This window comes from Hesperophylax consimilis, chromosome 4 (genome assembly GCF_061612785.1).
Source record: "Hesperophylax consimilis isolate HC1 chromosome 4, BYU_Hcon_1.0, whole genome shotgun sequence".
Lineage (NCBI taxonomy): Eukaryota > Metazoa > Arthropoda > Insecta > Trichoptera > Limnephilidae > Hesperophylax > Hesperophylax consimilis.
The window spans coordinates 26,723,553-26,749,188 of NC_142839.1; the positions used below are offsets into that span (position 1 = coordinate 26,723,553).

At 33.7% G+C, this 25,636-nt stretch overlaps 1 protein-coding gene across 1 annotated transcript in view; it reads right to left on the minus strand.

The window, feature by feature from the left end:
• The window catches only part of LOC149424476 (whirlin-like), a 309,865-nt gene that overhangs the window by 119,356 nt on the left and 164,873 nt on the right, over nt 1–25,636 (minus strand). The window contains exon 3 of the mRNA XM_089631069.1: nt 4,353–4,497. Within this exon, the coding sequence (XP_089487195.1) occupies nt 4,353–4,497 (145 nt within the window). The remainder of the gene's footprint in view (nt 1–4,352; nt 4,498–25,636) is intronic.

Below are 25,636 nucleotides of genomic sequence, written 5' to 3' on the forward strand. Positions count from 1 at the left end.
CAAGCACCCCACTTCGGTGGGATCTGGGAGAGTAACATTAAGTGCATTAAATGTTACTTAAATAAAGTTGTGGGTACATCTCTTCTCACATACGAAGAGATGCAAACGGTTCTTTATCAGATTGAAGCTATTCTAAATTCACGCCCATTATCAGTGCTCAGCGTTACCGATGTTTCGGCTCCATTGCCTTTAACACCCGCGCATTTTTTAACGCTCACTCCATTACAATATTTACCCGCTGCTAATTTGTCAGATGCGCCAGTAAATTTGCTGCAACGAAAACATCTTGTCGATCGTCTCGTCCAGACTTTCTGGAATCGATGGCGAATGGAGTATCTGAACACGCTGCAATCGCGTCAGAAATGGAATACAAATTCGAATCCAATAACGAAAGGCACCGTGGTAATAATTAAGAGTGACAATATCGCACCACTACAATGGCCTATTGGCGTAGTGGTAAACGTCCACCCCGGCGTAGATGGGGTGATCCGCGTTGCGGACGTTAAGACTAACTCCGGAACATATCGCGGGGCAGTCGTTAAACTCTGTCCCCTGCCTACACAATAACTTTAACGTTATCTTAGATTTAGTTAGTTAATTTAGATCTACCACAAGTTTAATATTGTTATCTTAGATTTAGTTAATTTAGAATTTAGTTCTACCGCGGGTTCAGTATTGTTTATTGAATCCTTTCATAACGTGTTTCTTTTGTTGTATTAGTGACTGGATTGGATTGGATTGGATTGGATTGGATTGCATTGGATTTATGACTTTTTTTGATTATACGTATACAGTTATTAAGAGACGTACCTGATTTACTTAACCAGTAATTATTTTGGTATTTATTTAGGTCTCCCTTGCCTTTTTCATAATATATTTTTAAACTAAAAACATATATATTTTTTTAAACATTAGGTATTGGACAGACGGTATTGGTCGGGATAGGTGGTTACTCGGCTGACTGACAAATGATGACATGTGAAAAAAATTGTGTCAGGAGTCACTGGTTAACGTAACTCAGGTAGGCACGTCTCTTAACACCCTGTACACTCAGTAGTGTACAGGGTGTTAAAAGTTTGAGTAAAAAACTTTAGAGAATTTTTGGTCTCCGGTGACATTTTAAAGTTACGTGTTAATGCCATATTCTTAATATAGATGACTTATACATTGCTTTACTATTATTTGAAGTTAATTTTTAATAAAATTTTTTACTAAATCCTTATAATTTCTCACACAGAAACTCACTGCCCTTGCCTCGATGTTAAAGTATTTTCAACTTTAAAAATGCCCCATGCACACTTAAATAAATTTAAAATGTTTGGCAAGGAAATATTGTATGTTAATATTATTCTATCTTGTCGTTTTATCACTTGTAAACATCTTTTTTATCTGTGAAAAAGCATTACATGTCATATAGTATTATAATGTAAAACAAAATATTGCCTTTCCTTACGATAAAGAGACAAGAAATACTTAAAAAAACAATAAAAAAAATTATTTACAGAAAACGCTTATTTTATTTATTTTTACTGTGAAAAACTCTTATTTAGCTGGGAAACTCGCTGACGTGTACCCGGCATTACTCGAATTTTCTCTACTTTCTTTAAATATAATATGCATGTATTATGCATAAACCTTCCGGAAGAAATTTTCTAAATGATAACGAAAACTCTATCAAAATCTGTTTCGTAGTTTAGAAGAACTAAGCGCAAAAATAGACAGACTTTGCTTATCTAATTACTTAACGCCAAATAATTCAACAAATATTAATATTTTATTCAACAATTATTGCTTATTAATTTTTTCACCTGAAACCAACCAACTTTATTTTTGTAGGAAAGGCATAGTTTACCTAGTAGTAATACCTACTATGTGGCGTCGAAATAAATTATATTCATACTTTTTAAAATATTATTTCTTTATTAAAGATAAACTTATATTTACCAGACTTTGTTATCCTTTATGCAAAGCACAAAGGATAACAAATTATTAACCTGAAACACAAATATAAATGGAAAAAAATCTTCCGAGAAAAAATATTATAAATGTTACTATATCAATTTACACACGCGAATCGTTTACTAATTGATTAAATTTCGCATGAAATCAATTAAATAAACAATACTGGTCTTCCTCTGATATTCCGCATAAATTTCAAATAATTAAGCCCCTAACAAAGTAATTAAACACTTCTGTTTATTTGGGTTGCTGATATTCTGTTTATTTTTGTTACAGCCGAGTAGCGAGCAGGTCCACTTTCAATTAACTGGCTTGCGTTGGCGAGGAGTGATGAGTGAGGAACGGGCTCGACTATTTTTAGATATCATCAAATAGAAGTGAAAAGCCTCGGTTTGCAGCGATGAAGGTTGTATTCGATCGATACGAGTATTTATTTATTTAGACGATTCTAAATTGGATATTTCTTTATTTCATGTTCATTGGCTTGACAGCGGGCTGATGTCTGTTAATTAATTCTGATAATCGATAAAGCAAAACATTATCCACGCAAACTGTTTAGCCCGTCGTCTCACTGGATCGGTAACGAACGGCACGAAATTGACAAAAACCGGAGACGCTGCTCAGAAAAATCCCACTATTGCTGCACTGCAAACTTTACTTTTCTGCGCACGGTCTCCAGTTTTTGTAGATTTCATATCGTTACCGAGCAAGTGGAATGTCGGGCTTAGAAAAAAGGTAAAAATGTTGCGTATAGATACGTTTCGTCATATATTACTTATTGTGTAGAGTAGACTATTATGGGTATATTATTATTCTTATCATATTTTGATTGGAATATCTAAACTAGATTCCATTTGCTTACCACAATTTAACCAACTGTTTGAGGAACGGTGCAAATATACCCGGTAGTTTTACTGGGTACGATAAGTACGCCTTTCCTCTAGCAGAAATTACTATAATAATACCTACTGTCAGATGACTACCAAGGCTGGATTTTTCAAACCGACGACACATTTGACGACCGTCAGATCATCGAACAGCCCCATTTATTAGTATTATTGGGCATATTAAATTTTTTGAAAATATAATTTTATTACTATGAAGAATTTTGTAGGGTAGAGATTTGGGAGACCACGTCCTTGGAATTATAAGTTGTTAAGCGCCCTTGGGGTGATTTTCTCACGAAAACGGCGCTATGGAAATAATCCAATAATTATAGAGAAATTGACCGATACATCATGAGACCGTCCAGAAGGGTACATAAGCATCCTAGACTCTCCTTGGCTTGTTGCGTCAATAAAGATTTTTACAGATTTATAAAAATTCAATTTCTTGCTTTCGTTAGCTGCATGAATCAGTAATAAACAAAAATTAAAGAAATAAAATGGTGCATTTTACAAAACAGTCAAATATATATGAGAATTCATTTGTTGTAGCCCACATAATATACCTGATTATTCATAGCTGAATATCATGCCACTTTGCCAATTGTTAATGTTTTTACCGTAAAAATAAATGCATGGGTCTACTAAATAACCGCAAAAGAGATGGAACGACTTTAAGATGCGAGTAGTGGCTGGCCTTGGACCAAAACAGGAAATATTGGAGAAACAGGAAGGGAGAATATTATTCTCATTAACCCCGTATAGCTACAGTTGTTAGATTTATCTAAATAAACTAACAATTCGACTTTTTGACGAACTTTTTTTGAATTCTTTTTTCGTAAATACATTTTATTTATTTTAATTTTATGTAAAATATAGAATGATGAGGTTATAATTTAAACAACATGAAAACAAAAAGGAATCTGTATTCAAGTTTTAAGTACTAAATCGCGTACCTAAAATCTGTGTTTTTAGATAAATTTGACCTTTGAACACTAAATATAAAAGTATAATTCTAATCCATATTATTTTTTTTCTTTGACACCGTGATAAGAAAATATATACATCACCATGGCAATCAAATATATTTTTATATTTTATTACTTATATTTTTTCACAAATTTTTAAAAGCTATTAAAACAACCAAAAATGACGATTAGTCAGTAGGTATCTCAAAAATAACATAATGCACACGAGCTGCCATTATGTTGACACGTGACGAGTCATACGGTAGATTTGAATATGATGCTCGTCATTTTGACGAACGTTAGCTATCTGGGGCTAATGAGTAAGGCATGGCTAAAGAAGAGAAGTAATAGAGAAGTATAAATACCAATAGACGAGAGGCCAAAGATTTATTTGAGCTCCTAAATATACTATCGAGTAATTTGATAAAATTTTCTAGGCATGGGCTTCAAGAAATGATACTATTTTAGTTAAACATTTTGAATCACTAGTGCGCTACTAATAAGAATTAAAAGTAGATAGAAAAGTACTTTCTTTGTTTACCTGCGTCTTTGCCACCTTTAACACAGATGCCAAAGCCGTGGGTCCCGTCCGGCGTGTCGCGCGACATGGTGACGGTGCGCGTGGCCAGCTCGGAGATGTTGGGCGCGCTGCTCTGCAGGTAGGACCTGCCTTCCCGGTAGCCCGCCTGCAAGGACAACAGATAAATTCAATCACACACATATTTATGATAGGTAGTAGTAATTAACATAGGCGTGTCGCGCGACATGGCGGCGGTAAGACCTGCCTTCCCGGGAGCCCGCTTGCAAGGATAAGGTAGACGGCACATTACGCTATACGCACCATAGTTTGACTACCAACGGGAATGTATGGCGTGCGATATGCTGAAATAGGCCATGCTACGAAAATAGAGCACCCTCATAGCGTGGTCTTGGTCGTGGTCACAGGATTAAAACTTCTATTGGTCTCAACAGATACATTAATATTTGTGTATTATTATGTGTATAACATAGATGCAGTAATTAACATAGACACGTCGCTCGACATGGTAACGGTGCGCGTGGCCAGTTTGGAGATGTTGGGGTATTGCGGTGAATTAGTTGCAGTAATTATCATAGGCGTGTAGCGCGACATGGTAACGGTGTGCGTGGCCAGCTTGGAGATGGTGGGGTGTTGTGGTAAATTGGTTGCAGTAATTAACATAGTTGCCAGCTTGGAGCTTTAGAGGCTTATTTACTATACTCGTTTATACCATATTCACCTATTCATTCTTAGCACATGGGAGAGGGGTTGATTCTGTTGTGCGTGGGTAGTGACAGAATAAATGCAACGGTGGGTTTTACGGTAAGCCAGAAATTGCCGAATTTTATTTACGTTCTTTAAAATTAATGTATGACAAATGAGAAAATAATAAGGATTTTATCTACCCATCCGTAAATCCCGAAGTGTGACGGTTGGTAATTTGGTTCATTATAAGAAAATAATTTGTTTACATTAGCTCCACATCGGAGGCCCTGTAGAAAATAATTCCCCTCAGAGCCTATGTCATCTTTGGGGAAGCTGGGTGGAAAGTCATTTAGAAAAAGAAGGGGAGGAAGTTGTGGGAATTAAAAAGGTATGAGGGGTGAGTGAATCTTGGGGTCAATATGTCTATGAGTGACTAAAGTATAAATCCATCCCTCCCACTGCGGTTCAAGGCGATGTTCTGATAGTCCTGCTGAAGAGATCAAAAGGTCTCCCTCAACCAGTCTCTCCCGATCTGGCAGTTGGTGGGCAGACGCATCTGTCCCCAAGACCCGAACAAACCTCAACCCATGAACCCAGGCACCCCTGCAAAGTCAACAAACGTAGCGAACCACTTGGGGTGACCTATGAAAGGGGTGTTGGTTATCCAATAAATGGTTGACTGGGCGGCAGTAACCATACCCAGTCCCAAATTGTATTACGAAAACTGACGGGTAAACTAGATGGAAATTGGAATCATAAAATAATGGCGCGAATACATTTTCGAACTGAAAATCCCGCTTATGTATACGCGGCATAACATGATGTTTTTGATGTTTTCCAGTCAGTGACTTTGCAAGGCTGGTTGCTTTCAGACATTATTGAAGCTGACAGTTCAGAAACATTTTGACGGTAATTTAGTTGCCTCTTTCGAGTATAACAGGAGAGATTCAAGGATTCTGTCGGAAGTCTGTTAAAATTATAATTAATTAGAATTTTATTTATTTTTTTAAATTTTCATTTACTTTATTATTTTATTGAAAAAAAGCTGGATAGAATTCTAAATCATCGTAACATAATATATACACACATTATAATATTTACGTATCATTTAGTTTTGGTTTTGATAATCATTTATTTCTGGGTCAAAGAATACAAATACACTATTCGATTGAATCATCGACACAATATTGTGCTTGTATTCCTTTCTTGAAAGAATTGAGTTTTTATACGGACAAAACTATTTATTCATATTCACGTTCCATGTGTACATGCACTAACAAACAATTCATCTTAATATTTTAAGGTGATGCACGACGTATTAATGCAAAATCACGTGTTTTTGATTTGAAAATTTGGTGGCCTAAAAATGTTTCAGATGCTTTAATTAAATACTGCGAGTAGAATACATCCTGGCCTTTGAAATAATAGAGTATTTTTTAGATAAGTCTTTTTATAAGTCCAGAAAAAAAGAATGTATAAGGCCTATGAAAACAGTTTAAAGTTAAAAATCTCGTATTTACGAACCGATTTTTGGTTATGGTTTTATTGTATAATATGGAAAATTAAGTTATTTATAAAATGGTCGAAAAACATTTAAATATTTGTGCCTGAACATCCACAAAATAAAATAAAAGGCACTTTTTGGCCATGTTTTTTTTGCATAAATAAAAAAGGTGGATTGTGTTAAGTGGTAATTTAAGCCTTGTCGCCATCTACGTAAGGTGTTTTATTGATAGCGATTCGATTCAAAATATTATACGACGTAGTGCATCGCCTTAAGACATAACTTGTAAAACGTTTTTTCCTAAAATAATTAAATTAACGCCATCCATGAACGCGTAGATTGCGTTCTGCTTAACAATAAATGAATGTATGACCATTAAATTTAAAATCCCTTTTTTTCTACAGTTTATCCTACCTGTGACCTAACTATAAAGGTATAATGCAATAAAATTGTTGACCACAACCGTTATGTCCAGTTTGTTTGTCCATGTTCATAAATTCAAGAAAAGTCCGGTACATACAACGTACAACACGAGCAGTTGAGCATGTTTATGATTCGATCGTGTTCATAAATTTAGCAAAAGAGAAAATGCCCAAGGCTGCCAAAAGAATTTAAATCCTCCTTTGTGTGTTCACAATGACGCGAAATACGAAAATTATAAATTACATTTTTGATATCTACTATTATTTCTCTCTGGTCTCTGTCTTTAATTCAAAGTTAAATAAATCTTTTCAGAACATGTTTTAAATAAACATTATTATTTTAATTAAAAGAAAAACTTTTTTACTATTTAATCAAAATAATTGAAACAGTAATTTTCTGACAAATGTCGATTATTTTTGATTATATAGTGGTGTTTATAAAGTGATTTATTTTATATAAATTTTAAAAAGCCACAAATAGTACTTAAAATGTTACCTATTTCTGACACGTTCAGTCATTTTATTTTTTCAAAAATTTGCTCTGTGACACGAAACTTTGTTGTTTTTGAAACATTGTTTAATTTAGAATAATAAAATCTTATTTTGTTAAAAATTTATTTCGATTAAATATTTATTATCATTTAATATGTATCATGTTAACAAAACACCATTTCTGGAATATCAGAATCTATGTGAATCTGGTAGGTATTTCTTAATATAGGACATAGCTGTTGGTTTTTCTGACAAACCAAAATCAATGTAATTATAATATTAAACATGACTGTTGGTAATACTGACAAACCAAAATCAATGTAATTATAATATTTGACATGACTGTTGGTAATACTGACATACCAAAATCTATATGAATCTGGTAGGTATATTCTAATATTTTACATGGCTGTTGGTTTTTCTGACAAACCAAAATCAATGTAATTATAATATTAAACATGACTGTTGGTAATACTGACAAACCAAAATCAATGTAATTATAATATTTGACATGACTGTTGGTAATACTGACATACCAAAATCTATATGAATCTGGTAGGTATATTCTAATATTTTACATGGCTGTTGGTTTTTCTGACGTACCAAAATGGTATTTGACATGGATGGGGGCATTACTGACAAACCAACGAATAAATTGCATAGCTCTGTGAAACAACATTTATTTGTATAAATTATATAAAAATGAAATATACCTACACATTCATCGGTATTTTGGAGAAACATAATTTGTATAATTATTATATTGAAAATATTAAAATGAAATAAAATATTCCTTTTGTTAGCAGACAAAATTACATAAGCCTATTAGGTATTTACATTGTCTTCAGTTCAAAATGCTTCAACTGCCTAGTGCCAGTTGCGGATTTTTTCTATAATTGATTCCATTGTTCAATCCTATTCTCCTCTTCTTTAGAACGTTTTCTGTTCCACTTTTTTCCCCATTTCAAACATTCCAGATTTTTTTAAATATATTACTACAGCGTTGCCGGAGCTCTACACAAAGTTAGGCGGTTTTGCAGAGACCTTTCTCTTGTTTTAAATGTCAAGTTCGAACAATTCCATCAATCTCTCAATAAAACTGTAGAATTGTATAAAAATCAAAGCTACTCCACTTACATTATATGACTAGCTGAAGTCTCCGGCGTTATCCGGGATTCACGCAGAGTTTGGCGGTTTTGCAGAGACCTTTTCTCTTGTTGTAAATTTCAAGTACTCACAATTTCATCAATCTCTTAATAAAACTGTAGATTTTTATAAAAATCAAAGCTACGCCACTTTTATTATATGACTAGCTGAAGTCTCCGGCGTTACCCAGGATTTACGCAGAGTTTGGCGGTTTTGTAGAGACCTTTCTCTTGTTGTAAATGTCAAGTACGCACAATTTCATCAATCTCGCAATAAAACTGTAGGTTTTTACATGTACGATTATTGAGAGATCCATTATTTTCTGACATAAATGTCAGAAATATGGTCACTTTGGTAAAAATGGTACCAATTTTTAACAGCTGAAAAACTAACACAAATCCATTGAAATAGGTACTACTATTTTTTAATGTTCAAATTTGGTTAATCATATAAACAATCATCACGGAATGTAAAAGTTGTGTTACTCACTAAAAAAAGGAAAAAAACGCACAATCTCACACTAGTAAGTCAATTATGTTTTTGGTACAAATAAGACTCAAATACTCCCATTTATATACATGGGTTAGAGAAAGAAAGGTACAAAGTTCTTAATACAATAATATCAATGTATGTAGGAATGTTGCTTCAGTTGGTAAAATCGTAAAATGAGTTTAATTGTTGTATACGTCAGAAATTGGTGCAGTGTCAGAAATAAGGTGTCGTGTCTTAATGTGCACATTAAAACCACTTAATGCTAGTGTTTTTTTAAATCAGGTTTTTTAAAATTTTTTATTCAAAGTTTATACATTTTTCTATTAAAATATAAATAAGAACGAAATAAGCAACTCAAAAACACGACCGATCTAAACTGCAGGCAAATTCAAATTAAGTAAAATACATCGCTAACTTTCACGAGCGTTACTTGTGTTAGCTAAAAATAGAACGCTGCAAGTCGAAACCGGCGAGCGTCACTCGGGCTAGCAGAAATTGGAACGCATTTAGCGCGCGAGCGTGAGTCGTTTAAAAGCATGAAGCGGTTAAAAAAAATATAGTTATTTTGCAGACAAACATGGGATATGATGCCACATTGCGCTTTTTTCTTCTTTAGCAAACGTTCAGGACAGCGTTACAATGTCAATCATCAGGGCAGATGTGAACACTGTAAAGCTGTACGAAACGTCGGCTAAAGGAGAAAGCGCAACACGACGTAGTGCTTTTGGCCGTGGGAATCTCAAATAATTAGAAACTCTTATCAAGTTCGTAATGACATAGTATGATGTGCGATACACACAACTGACTTGGCACATTTTCCTTGTTCCAGCTCTATCGCCTACTTGACTTAATGACACTTTGCTAACATGAACAAGTTGGTAGGTAATGTTCACACGTCCGATCAAAGGGGCGGCAGATCGGCCCTCAAGTAGCGTTTTTAACAAAGTGTAGATGACGTACTTCAACGTGGGTACGCTAAACTATGTTTCATAATTCGTGACAGCAATGAAGCAATTTGTAACAGTGGAAAGACACTTGAAAAAACACCTCAACGTAAAGTGCGATATACAGGGTTTTCCAATAAGAGTTGTTATTTTGAATAGCCCGCTATTTCGGTAGATGTTACTTTTGAAGCTATCGTTTTTTAACATTTGACAAGTAAAAACTACGTCATTAATAAAAATGGAACGATATACGCTTCAACAACGCATTTAAATTATTAAAATTCACTTGAGTGAATCAAATGCAAATCATCTTGAGTGATGAGGCCCATTTCCACCTCGGTGGCTTCGTCAACAAGCAAAATTGTCGCATCTGAGGCTCGGAAAACCCAAGAGTTATTGTTGAAAATCCTCTCTTTCCTCAACGTGTGACTGTTTGGTGCGGTTTATGGTCCAGCGGAGTCATTGGACCTTACTTTTTCAAAAATGAGGCTGGAACAACAGTTACGGTGAATGGATTGCGCTAGTGAGAGATGATTAATGATTGTTCATGGCCGGAATTGGATGGTATTGATCTGGACAACGTTTACTTTCAACAAAATGGCGCTACGTGCTACACAAGCAACGAAACCATTGATCTTTTACGATTGAATATCAAAATAACACGTCTTATTGGAAAACCCTGTACATAAATATGTGCGTCAGCAAATTATCTAAACTTTCTAGATACTTGAGTACATATTTATCAACATGTTAAAATGAAATTCAAAAGACTACTTTAGTACAGACATTTTTTTGAAAAAAATTTAAGTAGAATATTATCTTTTAAAAATAAAAAACAAAGTTATTTAATTTATGTAAGGTATTCATTTAAGGTGTAGTGACATTTGTTTAAAAGAAATGTTTTTAGTGATGATTTAAATTTAAGTATGTCGGTTATTTGTTTGATGCTACGTGGAAGGTTGTTATATACTTTAATGGCCATGTAGTGTTGTCCTTTTTGAAATATAGTGTTGTTTGCTTTTGGGATCAATAAGTTTTCTGTGAACATTGTAGCGTGTTTATGTGTTGAGTTTTTTTGTGGAAACTTTTCTGGAGATGATCGAACTAAGGTTAGGTATTTACTTAATTTGAGTTGTGTCCTAGATATAGTTATTTGTATGTGAGAGCTGCCCGAACTCGTGAAAGCGGGCAGCATTAGGATAGTTATTTGATGTAACCATCAATCGCCCATGTGACATCTGAAGGGCTTAAGTATCACACCATTCCTCTTGTAATGGGATCATTACACGCGGACATTGGACGCAATTCCTTATGAACGACCTATTAGGAATTAACAACTGTCGATGACCGATGTTCGTGTTATTTGTGAACTGACAAATCGTTGTCAGTTATCTTTATTTCTTATGGCTTTTGTGTATTTGCTAGAACCATTCGGAGAAAAATGATTAAAAAAGACATAGAACGCAACTTTCCTGATATAATATTGTACCGATATAAAATGATGTAGATACCGCTTGGTATTGTGCTAGAAAACCTTTTCTGCCGTGTGGTATTTTGAACAAGTCTTGACGACTATGGCTGAAGTTTGCAGGCACGTAGTAAGCCATACCCTTCTTTTGTGTTATAATATATATTCTATGATTGTATTATAAGTGGAAATATCGACATTTTTTCAGGCGGCACCGTTTCGTAGAAACCTGGATAAATATTGTATCATTCCGAATAGACAATATCGGGGTTTATCGTGGCTTATCGAAAAATTTCATTTAGTTGATCCGTGAGCTCCAATCAAAAATGTATGGGATTTATTCCTCGTTATCGAAGGAATACATTGAGTCGATCGGCAAGCAATTACCTAGAAGTGGAATCGAAACGAGAAAACTTATGTTGACCGAAAACAGCGTAGGTACATAATATAACGTGTTTCTGAAGTTCCAACGTATATCCAATTCTATTTGTGTCTTGACGTAATAACGTAGCCTGAAATACCGACGGGGTCACGTCGATAAATTTATGATCGAAGAATTTACTAAATCAGTCGCCTTCAAATGTTCAGTGGAGTCATGTGATAGTTATGATAACGCACTAACGTAACTATAAATGAATCCTTTCAAAATTATAAAAGCTCTTATAGAGATTTGTGTTTGCTTGGAAATAAGCTTTAAAAGTATGCATTCAACAGACAGCAAGTAAGACAAGATGCCATATTTGGGTATACAATTTAAAAAAAACTTATTTAATCCTTAGATTATGAAGGATTTCATTTAGGATGGTGATTTCAATTTCAAATATAGTGCTCATTCGTCAATCTTTAGTTGATAATGGGATTAGTATGTGAAAAATGACTTTTGGAAAATAATTCTTTTGTAATATCAAAAAATCTCTGGAAAAAAGTCTTCTGTAAAATAATAGACTGAAAGTGGTAAGAGAAGTATTGGCCTTGAGGGTGTTAACATTTTCAATATCCGTCCCCATAGTTTCAAATTGGAGAATCGATTTTTTTTTAAACCCGTTCAATCTTAAGATAAGTGAACAAATTATTATTTCCTTTAATGTAGAATCATTGTTAAGATAAGATATCTATAATATTATTACTCTAGCGTCTGGACGGTCTAGGCCCTCTGATTGGTCGAATTCAAATCGTATGTTTCGGGCGAATTCCACGTAGGGGGTCTGCAGGCAAAAAAATACCACTCTGGCCCTCAATTTTAACCAACCGTAAGGTTCATTTCGGTTTGCAGGCGACCGGATCCAAAAAATAAGACTTTTAAATTAAGACCCGATTTCATACTGAAATGAGATCGCAACATGTAATACGAGATGTCTTCAAAAACATCGTTTCTGCTCATATAATTTTTGGATATTATCGAAGAAAATATGTTTTAGAATGTTCCTTATCCATTGGATTAATTACATTACAATGAAAATAATCCACAATTACGTAATTATGTTTGAAGTTTATAAAAAAAATCACGCGTTCCTTGAATATGGCCGATACGCACTGCGGCTATAGATGGCCGACAGAGCGCACCTCTGGCGATATAAGAACGAACCAAATGACTGGCGCGAATATTTAAACATGCAGTAAAAATACACATAGTTATACAAAATTATTTGACCATTAACAAGGGTTAAGAAAAAAAAGGTTAATTAAGAAAATTTCTTCTGGAAGCTTATCACTTTGTGATGGCATTATTTATTTAATTAAAAAACAAATAACTTTGTTTACATCACTTTATTATATACAACCTCTACATGTTTCATGAACGAAGTTCACTTCATCAAGAGTATACACTGAAGTGAAAAATTAAATATGGATTACAATTGGAAAGAAGAAGTGGAAGGAGGGGGGAGGGGTGAGAGTGGGCGGAGTTTATCAGAATTGAGAATTACAATATCGTTAGACCAGTTGAGTGGGAAAATATTTAAAATTGGGTTTATATTTTTTTTTTTACTTATTAATAATATCTGATTTTATATTGACATGTTTTCTAATTTCTAAAATTTCAAAATTTTTTATTTGCGATGCTTTATATCCTGAGTGAAGTATTTTAAGACCTGAATTTTTATCGAAAGTGTGATCTTTATTCTAAAGATGATTTGCAAACTCAGATTCACTATTTTCATTTAGAGCCCTGAGACGTTGTTTAGTGCTGACCTTAAAGTTTCTATTGGTTCTACCTTTGTAAAAGAAATTAAAATCATCACAATTGAGTTTGTAAACTCCTGATTTTTTATTTGATTATCGCTATCTTTATAATTAAGAATACATTTCTTCATTTTGTTAATAGTTTAAAACGCCGGTTGAATAGTACCAGGAATGTTTTTATTTATAATTTTAGAAGTATCGTTATCCACAAATAGAATTCTCCTCCATTGTTTATTTCTTCTATCTTTATAAATATGGTAAACATACCGTTTGAAGAGAATATGTTTAATTTATTATTCAGTATTTCAACAATCAATTTATTATAATTACCGTTATTAAATGCTATTTGTTTTATGGTTGGTTATATGCTATTTGTTTTTTTCAGGTCTTAAAATACTTCACACAGGATATAAAGCATCGCAAATAAATAATTTTGAAATTTTAGAAATTAGAAAACATGTTAATATAAAAGCAGATAAAATTAACAAGAATTTTTTTTATAAACTCTCTTTTAAATATTTTCCCTCTTAACTGGTCTTTCCCGTCTAACGATATTGTAATTCCTAATTCTTATAATATATTATACTTTTACCCCTCCCCCCTCCTTCCACTTCTTCTTTCCAACTGTAATCTATATTTGATTTTTGACTTAGGTCTATACTTACTCCTGATGAGGTGAACTTTGTTCATGAAACATGTATTGGTTGTATATAATAAAGTGATGTTAACAAAGTTATATGTTTTTCAATCAAATAAAGTTTAATCGGATAACATTATTTTATCTATTTCCATTGTATATCAATGCATATGTACACAATAAAAAGGAAACATTATATTTATTTATTTATTGGACGATTTGCATAGCGCCGCTTTTGTGAGATATCACCTCAGGGGCGCTATATTGTAATAATCTACCTTTATATGTAGATTTTTACTCTCCTGATGAAGGTGTATATATAATCTAACTTTAAAATTTATTAGATACAGTAACAGTTGTAGGTAAAGAATTACCATCAGTTGAAGTAAAATTAACACCTTTTAATTAAACCGACTGCTAATCTCATCGCACAATTACCCTCCTTTTATTCATAAACACGGGTACAATTAATCAATATGTAATTATCTATTATTTCAGTCAACTTTGTTATAACTATCTTTAATTGTTGTGACAAACTATACGATATTGATTCAACTTATAGACATTGATGGTCGTAACACATATTTAAGCACTGCAAGTCTCCTATGAGCAAATTATATTAGTTACGATAACAGTTAATATCAGTTGTAGACATGTAGTCAATAATAGTGTTTCATTTGAAATAATCCATCACAAATACGTAAAATTTCATTTATTCAAACAACTGTCATTCTTATTATGCCTAAATTGATCATGTTATTACTCATTAACTCCTTCCTGTTCCGTGTTTTAACAATATTTACTCACCCTCTCCCTGTGAATGACCTAATATCTACCTATTAAATGTAACTGTTGTTAGTATCAACTAAACTGGGCAAAGTCCAACCAAGTGCCGCCCGCAGGGCCTAGCACCAAATAATTTTTAACTGCTAGTTATGTATTATTTTCATACAATATAAAATAAAAAATATTATTGTTGTGTGTATTAATATTACATAGCTTCTATTTATGTAGTTAGTTATAATTTTTTTTTAAATTAAAAATACCTATTTATTTACGTACTTATTTTTTTTGTAATTTAAACAGATACAATATGGACACCTCGTCAAATTTAACTTCTATCCTCTTCTGTTAAAGACAGGCTATGTTATAATTTAATTTCTATCCTCTTCAGTAAAAGAGAGGCTATGTTATAATTCAACTTATATCCTATTTAGTTTAAGAGAGACTTTGTTATAGTATAACTTTTATCCTCTTCAGTTAAAGAGAGGCAATGTTATAATTTAACTTCTATTCTATTCAGTAAAGAGATGCAAAGTTATAATTTAAACTAGTAGTTCTGTGAACAGTAGACATCGCAGCCAAAAAAGTATGTTTCTAATATTCTCTTATTTAATACACCAAAAAAGGAATTTGCTCTGAAATCATAAGATTTGTAATTAGGTGCTTAAATACCTACCTAATTAATTATAAATATATTTTTTAACTTCAAATAAGGAATTTAAAACTTTATTTAAATTTTCTTCAGTAGGTACCATAATTTTGATTGTTCCGATTTGACAGTTCGTTGAAGGACCCAAACTCATATAAAATGCAGTATCCAACACGCCAATCTTGAAACGGAACGTACAAAAAAATTTGTGGACAGATGAAATGCACAACGGCCGAGTTAAAACAGGACATCGCTACGCTTATTGAAAATAATAAAATATGAAATTAATACTGCGTATCCACAGTAAATACATTTATAAATTGGTATCACTCGAGCAGCTAGGTAATAAGTTTGCCCAGCATTTTATTTACGTCTATTAAAGTGCTCTATTTGCGTCACAAGAATATGAGCCGCCCTTATGTATTCCACTTTCCTTTCAAGTTGTTGTCTTACATAACCATAAATGTACCTTTTATTTCCAAAAATAAAATTCTATTATACCACCCATTGGTTTTATTGTGTAGTAACAATTGATACGTGATAATCGCCAAATAGTGTCTAGTAAATTGACAGCGATTTAAAACGAAGGAAAAACGGTAAACAAAATTGAAACAGTGGCACTGATAAGTACACTGATAATAGAAACATAGAGAGATTTGTGACATGGAAGCATGCTGACCAAACTGCACGAAAGAGTTGATTAATGTTTTGCGTTTGGTGTGTAGGTAGAAACAAACGGATTGCAATAAGGTAGAAGAAATCTTAACAAACGGATTGCAATCTTTTGTGTACATGCGTCAGATGGGAATGCTGTCCTTGTTCTACCGGTATTTTAATGGAAGATGCTTCGAGGAACTAGTATCATTGATCCTTTCAACACCGGTGAACAGTCAGAAAATACGCGAAACTTGTCATTTCTACTACTCGTTCTTGAGTTCAAATGCTCGGCTGTGGAACGGAAAGTGACACTTTTGTGCTCTCGGTTTCGTAATAATAATGTCTTCATGACCTACTTTTGTTGATTCCATTATCTATGGCAGTAGTTTAGCAAAAGTTAAATCAGAAAAAAATATACCGTTGGCATAAAATAAAGCCACAAATGTATTTAATAAATTCATTAAATTCCCACTGAAAGTATTGTAAAATCTAAAACAATCATCTATTTCCTGAAAAAGTTACTTTTTTATTGGACATATTTGAATTTTTAAACATGAAAAAAAATAGGCAATAAAAATCATTAACTTTTAGAAAAACTTTATAGCTTTCCAAATATTGCAAAAAATCGCCACTGCGCCACTTTATTTCCAGCTACATGAAAAATTCAAAAACAAATTTATCTCCCTTGTATTGTTCATTATAACTTTACTTGACAATTTTCAAATTTCGAATGACCCGCCTGTCAAGAAAATTTATAATGAACAAGCAAGCAGACACTTTTTGGTCTTTTTTTATGTTGTCAGAAAAATAATGGTTATTTCTTAAAGAGATTCTTATTTTAGAATCTACTGAATTGGTTGAAAGTGTTGACGACCTATTCGGCAACCCAATTTGGTGAATTTGAACGCGATAATAAACAAACAAAAATACGTAAATATTGGAGTAACACAGGAAGCCCTGAGGAAAATAATTTCCCCCAGGGCCTATTTCATCTTTGGGGATGCTTTGTTGGAGGTTTTTTAAAATTGGAAACAAAGTAGATAAAGTTCTGTCATGTAAGAAGTTATGAGGGGTGGGTAGGAATTTTGGAATCAGTGTGTCCAGGAGTTATGGACGAATGATCTAACTCTGGCAAATAAAAAATATATATATATGCATATTTATACCTTTGTTTTTTTTAAATATAAATTTCCATGATTTTTTACGGGTCTGAGCTAGTTATTATATTACATAAAACCTTAGCTATATCTACTATCTATGAATTTCACGCAATGCTGAACCCAATATTTCCACTCACCTATCCGCACATTCTCTCGATATTGAACAGATTTCAAAGAGAAAATATGTATATCCCAAAGAACTTTCTTGGATATACAGGGTACAGCAAAATAAACAGCAGTTTTGAAGGGCCGGTACATCCCGTACAGTGAGGGTAAGAACCTGGAGTCTCATCGTATCGGGAGGGTCGTGCTTTTTTCAGTCATTACGTTGGTTTGGTTCGAACAACACCGGGGCTTCGCCATCCGCACGTTTCTTGAAAATTGCCGTTTTTTCGTTGCTACTGCAATTTGCGACTTCTTCTTGTGGCTTCACATTGGCTTCACACTTTGAAAGAACTCAAGGATCAAATTCGGGAGGACGTCGCCGCTATACCCATCGAGATGTGCCAAAATGCGGCCGAAAACTTCAGAAATGGCCTTCAATGTATCGTTGCTCGGGACCATCATCCTTCTGATATCATCTTTTTTTTTTTTTTTATATTTACTCCACACAGGAGGCCCTGAAGAAAATAATTTCCCTCAGGGCCTATGTCATCTTTGGGGATGCTGTGTGGAGGGTCTTTTTGTGGAGAGGAAGGAGTGAACATGGGTCTTGAAGAGTCCCATGTTGTAGGAGGGAGGAAACACAGAGGCCGGCAGTTCGTTCCACAGCCGAGCTGTTGAACTTAAGAACGAATCATAGAAGCGACCCGTTCTCATGTGACAAGTGTCAACTGTGTACAAATGTTGGGCGCGCGTTTGGCGTGTATCCCGACTACGCACCGGTGCCGAAGGGATCAATGACGCTAGTTCCTCAGAGCATCTTCCATTGTAATACCGATAGAACAAGGACAGCATACCTACCTGACGCCTAATCTTCAGGAATTGATGCATAAAACGGCACGATGTACCAAATACTATAAAATAAACCCTATTTTTGTAGGTTGCGCCGTTTATTTTTAATAGCCTTTTAAAACTACACTGTCTATTTGGCCGCATCCTGTACAACATACGTACTCGTACACACTAGTTTGGGTATTGTAACGCAGTATTTGAGTAAAGATGAAAACCTTGTATTAAAAATAACGTTTGAAGCGCATTTTTCTCAAAGGAAATACTTTTAACAAAGATTTTTCCGCTTCAGTACCCTCTTTTCGTTTGGAGGCTTATTTCAGCTTCGATCTTTTCTTTGGTTATTTGATTTCAATTCCATACTTCAGTTCCGATATATAGATTTAGATTCCTAACATATACGTGGCTATTTGGAAAATGTTAGGCAAGGAGACTTAAAATACATGAATGCGAGAAGATTTAGAAAAGATTTCTTGTTTTTTCTTTGTCTTTCCGAAAACGCATTTATTTACCCTTATAATAAAATACATTGTATTTAAATGATAAATTATATTGTTTTTACGACTTTAGCGTCAGCCATATTTCGACAGAAGATCCGAGTATTTCCGCTTACCAATAAAATCGAAATAAATGGAATATTTATATATATATAAATAGAAAGTATCCGAAAACTAAAAACTGCCTTTAATAGTATATTTAAGTATAAGTAGAGAAACATTTCTTTAAAACACGCGCGATTTTTCGAGCACGACGGCGTAGCCGAGTGAAATAAAGCAAGTGTTTTCAAGACCAGTTATCCACGAATACTTTACGCTATTTTTTTTTATTGGTATACTTTGAAAACATAAATATTGATATTATTATTAAAAATTTGGAAATAAGAACTATGAATGAATTCGTGATGTGACATCACAATATCTTGTTGTCATGGAAATGAAAAACACAATTGACATTTAGGCTTTACAATTTGTTGATTTGTTGATGTTGCCATGGTAACTTTAAAAAACGCGCGTTCCATAAAGTGCGATTTAAACACGCTAGAGCGTACTTTAAATGAGTAAAAAAGGGCACCAATAACAAAAAAATATATAGAATACAATTTCAAATTTTATTATAATAAATAAACATATAATTTTTGATTTATTTAAATTTGGAATGTGAACATGAGAAATGTTTGAAATGGCTCACCTTACGTTTTTAGTAAATACAATTACTGATAACAAAAAAAATAGGAAAAACTCACCCATTTTATGGTAAACGTTACTGTCATCTCATTGTACTGTAGTTCCGTATAAAAATAATCAGTTTAAAAAATCACGAATTTTCACTTTTTTTTCAAAAGGCATTCGGAACCTTTGGTTTCATAAAGGGGCAGATTTTAATTCTTCTGTGGTTAATTTCTAGATTTAAATATAGATCGTGGTATTTTCTCTTTCTAAAACCGTTTAGAACATATAAGTCATCATGATAGAAAGGGAGATAGAACGATTTCTATGAAATCACATAAGTTGTTCCCGAAGTGAACAAATTAGACTAAAGGGTTAAAATTTACAAAACTTGTTTTAGTTATATCCTAACCATCTTATCATAAACTAACCTAAGAACAGAAATTTAAACATACAAATAAATGGATTGTTATATAATCGACTAAGAGTAGCAAAGTCCTGTTTTCACACAACAGTTTGGCATTTCGAATGTCTGTAAATTTCTTCCTTACGTACAGTTTCTGATTTAAGATGGAGTCCGTCCTAAATAAACCACTCACTAGATCGATATCTTCGGGCTTTTTCTATGAAACAAATCGCTTCTAAAAAACCATAGATATGCCAATATATAGAGAGTACATTTCTCAATCAGAACCTACTTAATACCATACACCAATGAAAAACTCTGAAAGTTTATTCCATAGACTTTCAGAGTTTTTCATTGGTGGAAATAGTTAGGCAACAATATGACGTCACAATATTTACGGTTCCAGTTTACGATCGGAGTCATACCAAAACATCATAGATCACATGGCTGGGACACTCATACAAAGCAGCCTCCTAACTTGTATGGGATTTTACAAAAAAAATCGTTTTAATTTTTTTTCAATTTATTCTTATTAACTGAAACATCTTGAAATGTTTTAGTTACTTGAAATAAAAAATACCTTTTTTGGAGGTTAGCATACAAGGTAGGATGCTGATTTGATTTAATTTCCCGGCCTTGTGATCTACGAGGTTTTGATTATACCCCCTGGTGTTCGTGTTTGATATTTTTGTTAATAATTACTGTAGAACCTGCGGCCTAGAGAAAGTTTGAAAAAAGAATCCTAATCGAGTGACATTTCTTCGGGCAAATTGTACAGGGTGCGTCAGAGAGGACGGACGGTTTTAAAAAAATTATAAAATAGTTAATTTTTACTCAAAAACAAATTTATTGATGGAATCAGGTTCGCGAGGAAATAGCATTTGAGACAGTCAAGTGTGGAAAATTACATCAGGCATGTGGTGGCCGAAATCGTTGATGCAGTGCTGGAGGCGTTCTTGGAAGTTCGCTTAGACTCTCTCCAACATCGCTCTATATCATAGGGGTGAAAGCGGAGATCCATATGCAAAATTCGCCTTACTGAACGATCACTGAGGCGAAGTGCAGCAGCATGTTTCCGGGCAGATCGAGTCGGACTGCGAAGAAAGGCTTGCCGAACGCGTTCAACATTTTCAGGAGTTCTAACTGTTCGCGGAGCTCCTCTTGGTCTTTTGTTGATCAGTTCACCACGGCTTCGAAGTGATTCAACACAACGAAGGATGGTGTTTCGAGAGGGAACAGCTCTATTCCGATGAATGTGGCGACGAAACTCACGCTGTACGACGGTGACTGACTCATTATTTCGGACGAAACAATCATAGGCGAAAACGCGGTGCTCCACCGTCCACGGCTCCATGTCGACAACTGGTAAAACAATGCTAGAAACTAACGAGTCAAGCGGCACCCCCCCCCCACCTCTCTCGTAGACGGAGGGGGAGAGTACTACCCATCTCAAAAACGTCCGTCCTCTCTGCCGCACCCTGTATAATTCCGTATTTGAAATAAAAAGTACATAGTTCACAATTAAGTTGGTAGATATTTAAATACCTAATTACAAATCCTATGACTTCAGAGGAAATTTTGATTTTTAATCTAGTGTTCACTGGACTACTAGTCGTAATATAGGTAAAAAATAAACAGAGAGAGAAATCATATTAGCACGACAGAATATCAGAGAGGGGTAGGATATTACATTGTATATTGTATTAGCATGATTTTTTTTTATTTAATATGTATCCCACAAAAGTTCTTTTTGTCCAATCGATCTTTGGCATCTGGCTGCTTTGAGGCTGGAGGAAGCGAGGAAGGGAAAGGGATATGAACCTGGTTATTCTAAATGTTATCTTGTCACTAAACATAACCCAAGTCATTTCCAGTAACATTCCGATTTGGGTGGTCTCACAGAGACTACTGAGAGCATCTTTCTCCGGTGATAACTTATATTTAAAGAAAGCCATTAATACGAATAGCCTGAAGTTTGAAAATTATTTTTAATGATAAACTAATGTTTATAAGACAAGGTTTTTATGCTTGGCACAAAGTATAACAAATTATTATAAGCAACAATTATTCGCATGAAATTCGTTAAAAGCTGAAGTTATTGCTGATTCAGTGATGGAGGATAATAGTTTGCAGGGGATTGAATTCATGACGTTTGGATACGAGCCAGACGCTTCGGATGAAATGCAACTCGGCGGACTGCGTGGTCAGAGGGTAGAGGCTCTTGACAAATAATACATCGAATATTTATTTATTCCTTTAGATTTACACACAGTACAATATTATACAAGATATAATTAAAATATTTTTAGTGATTATAGATTATTGTACCTTATCAGGTCGAAATTATTGGTTCCTAACTAGGCAAATAGCCCGTTCCGAGGAACCAAAATATGTGAAAGTAAGTGTGTGATTTGTCTATGTCTATAATATATCTCATTAATGTTTTAATTTGTGATGTTTAATCGTTACAATCTTATGATAGAATCGAACTTGAGCTGTTGTGTATATTTCAGTTGTGTATGAGCAATAATTAGAATATTTGCGGAACGTTTCAAAATGGAAGATACTTTCAGTAAGCCATGGTGAAAAACCATCATTCATAATTGAAACGTTGCTTGAAATTGCATAAGCCGTGTTTGGTGACTAGATCTTAATAGCCAGGTACTTTACCACCTTCTTCCCCTCCTCACTATCCATCAGCCTCACAACATAACCCAATTGGTGATGCCATAGTCTCACTGGCTCCAGACATCTGGAAGAAGTTCACATTTTTTTTATTTTCTTTATTGCCTTTCAAGCTAAAATCCCGTTAAACTGCAATAAAGCAGTTTGTCAACAGGATGTTAATGATTAATTACATACATACACACATACTATTATTACTATAACTATACAATTAACACACCTAAATTAATATAAACTATCTCTATTTAGTAACCATTGTTTCAGCATATATCTCAATCTATTTGTAGAATCGCAATTTTTTATATTAATGGGTAACATGTTAAGCATTTTTGGCACGTTAAATTCTAGGGTTCGCCGTCCGTATTTATTATTATATTTTGGAACAAGCATTCCTTCATTCTTTGTAAACCTTGTATTATATTCATGATCCACTTTCTTTTTATAATCAGACTCAGATATATGTTGAATCAATATTTTGTACCATAATAAGGCCTGCACCGGTAATATTGTTAAATTCCGATACAACAATGATATGTTTCGTCTCTGTGAAAAAATATGTTTTTTAGCTAATAACTTAACCATAGAATTTTGTACTGATTGCAGGTGGTTTAAATTAGTTTTACAAGAGTGACCCCAAGTAGTTAAACCATACCGTAAAGTTGATTCTGCGAGTGATAGGTAAATAATTTTTAAAATATTCACCGGAACGAAACATTTCAGTTTGTATATCCTACCCACTATCGCTCTCAGCCGCTTGCAAGTTTTGTTTATTTGTGTATCTCATTTGAAATGACAATCAACAGTCACCCCCAAATAAACGTATTCATTTACCAGTTCAATACTTTCACACATACAGGGCTGTAAAATGTTTTGATGAATACATATAACGTTATGCGAAATTATTTTAGGCATGATCTGAAATGAAGCATGTGGAGACCGTATGTGCATCAATTTAGTTTTCTTGGTATTAATGATTAGACCTGCGTCATGTGACCATTTTATCAGGGACGTAAAGTCATGTTGCATATATTTAATCGCAATGGATAATTGTTCATCGGATATGACAAGAGCAGTGTCGTCAGCATATACAAAGTGTCTTACATATTTAAATATTTTTTTAATTATTGATACAAATATAATATAAAGGGTTGGACCCAAAATCGACCCCTGCGGGACTCCAGCATAGATTTTTTTCCTCCCATTCATTTTTTCTAATATTTTTACACAGATATGTCTATTAAATAAATAATTTTTAAACAAATTAAGTAGGTTACCTCTAATTCCAATTGCTTCTAAGATTTTTAATAATTTCTGTGGGTCAATTGTATCAAAGGCTTTGGAGTTATCTATAAATAGTACTAAAACATGTCTTTTATGGTTTAATTCATTATTAATATAATTTGAAAAATCCTGTAATAAATTTTCTGTGCTTTTTTTCTTTTGAAAGCCATATTGTTTTTCGTCTATAATAAAACCATTCGGCCATGAACTGGTTACGTAACATATCTGTAAAAAGTGTAATTTTAACATTAATAACTATCTTATGGGCTTACTTAATACGTGTTTTAAATTTTACACATCCTTCGATGTATAGTAAATGGTTTTTTATGAGTTTGGTATGATTTAAAGATTATTAGTAAGGTGGTTACTAATTAGATTCTTATACACCGGTTCAACGTTGGTATGGTAAAGCCAGCCTTAAGCCTCGTTTAACGCCGTTTTAACCATACAAACGCCGTGGTAATAAGTTTTCACTGTTCCGACATGAAAAATAAATCAACAGTGAGATTTTAGTCGCTAATTAAAGTTTCCAAAAAAAATAACTAGTCAAGATATCCATAATATACTAAAATAAAGTCGCTATTCGTATCTGTCTGTTGGTGCACTTAATTCTTCTGAACGACGCAATGGATTTTGATGGGATTTTCACTATCATTTAGAAAATTTCTTTCCGTAGGTTTATATGTATAATACATGCATATTATATTTATAGAAGGCAGAGAAAAGTCGATAAACGCCAGGTACACGTCAGCTTGAATTACCGACGTAAGTTCTCTTACCGACAAAGACATAGAGCAATTTTGATCGAAAGCAAACTGTTCCGACGGATCGGATTTCACAAAAGAATCACGGAATGCCTATTCGAATTCCCATAAATCTAATCCACCAGCCGACGCGCTCATACCAAATTCTATTGCAGCCTTTACAACACCATTGAGACAGCCAAGCGAAAAGGACTGTTAAAGATATGCCTGTAGTGGTAGATATACTCAGTATCGCCAAACTAAAATACTACCCTTCCTGGAACATACCTGACTTCTTCTGTCATTTCTTTCGCCTCTTATTTCGAGCTTATTTTCGTGTAATTGAAGGTGTCATATTAAGACGAGATATAATAAATATAATACAGGATAATATAAAAATAATTAAGTTCAATACAGGATTTTATATAAAATTACAACAACAAAATCTGATTCACGATAATAATAATTCAGAGAATTTTTTTTTTACGTGTATACCTATAGTCACGGTAACCATAGAAAGATAGGATCTACGTGAAAGAAATTCAATTCATTGCAGAATTAAATAACTATAAACAACAGAAAACTTACATACTAATGAAATATCAGACAAATTTAACATCGTAATTGAAAATGTCCACTCTTGTTATAATGTAATTTTAATTATTACACAGTCTGTTCAAGTAAGAATTTGGTATTGCATTGATGTACTTTGGACAGGACAAAAGAGCGTGTGGAACGCGCAGGCACATTAAATTTAATTATATTGTTCAGGTATGCCCCCGCATACTTAATTTCTACAGATTTATAACAAGTTTCTCGTTAACTCTTTAAGT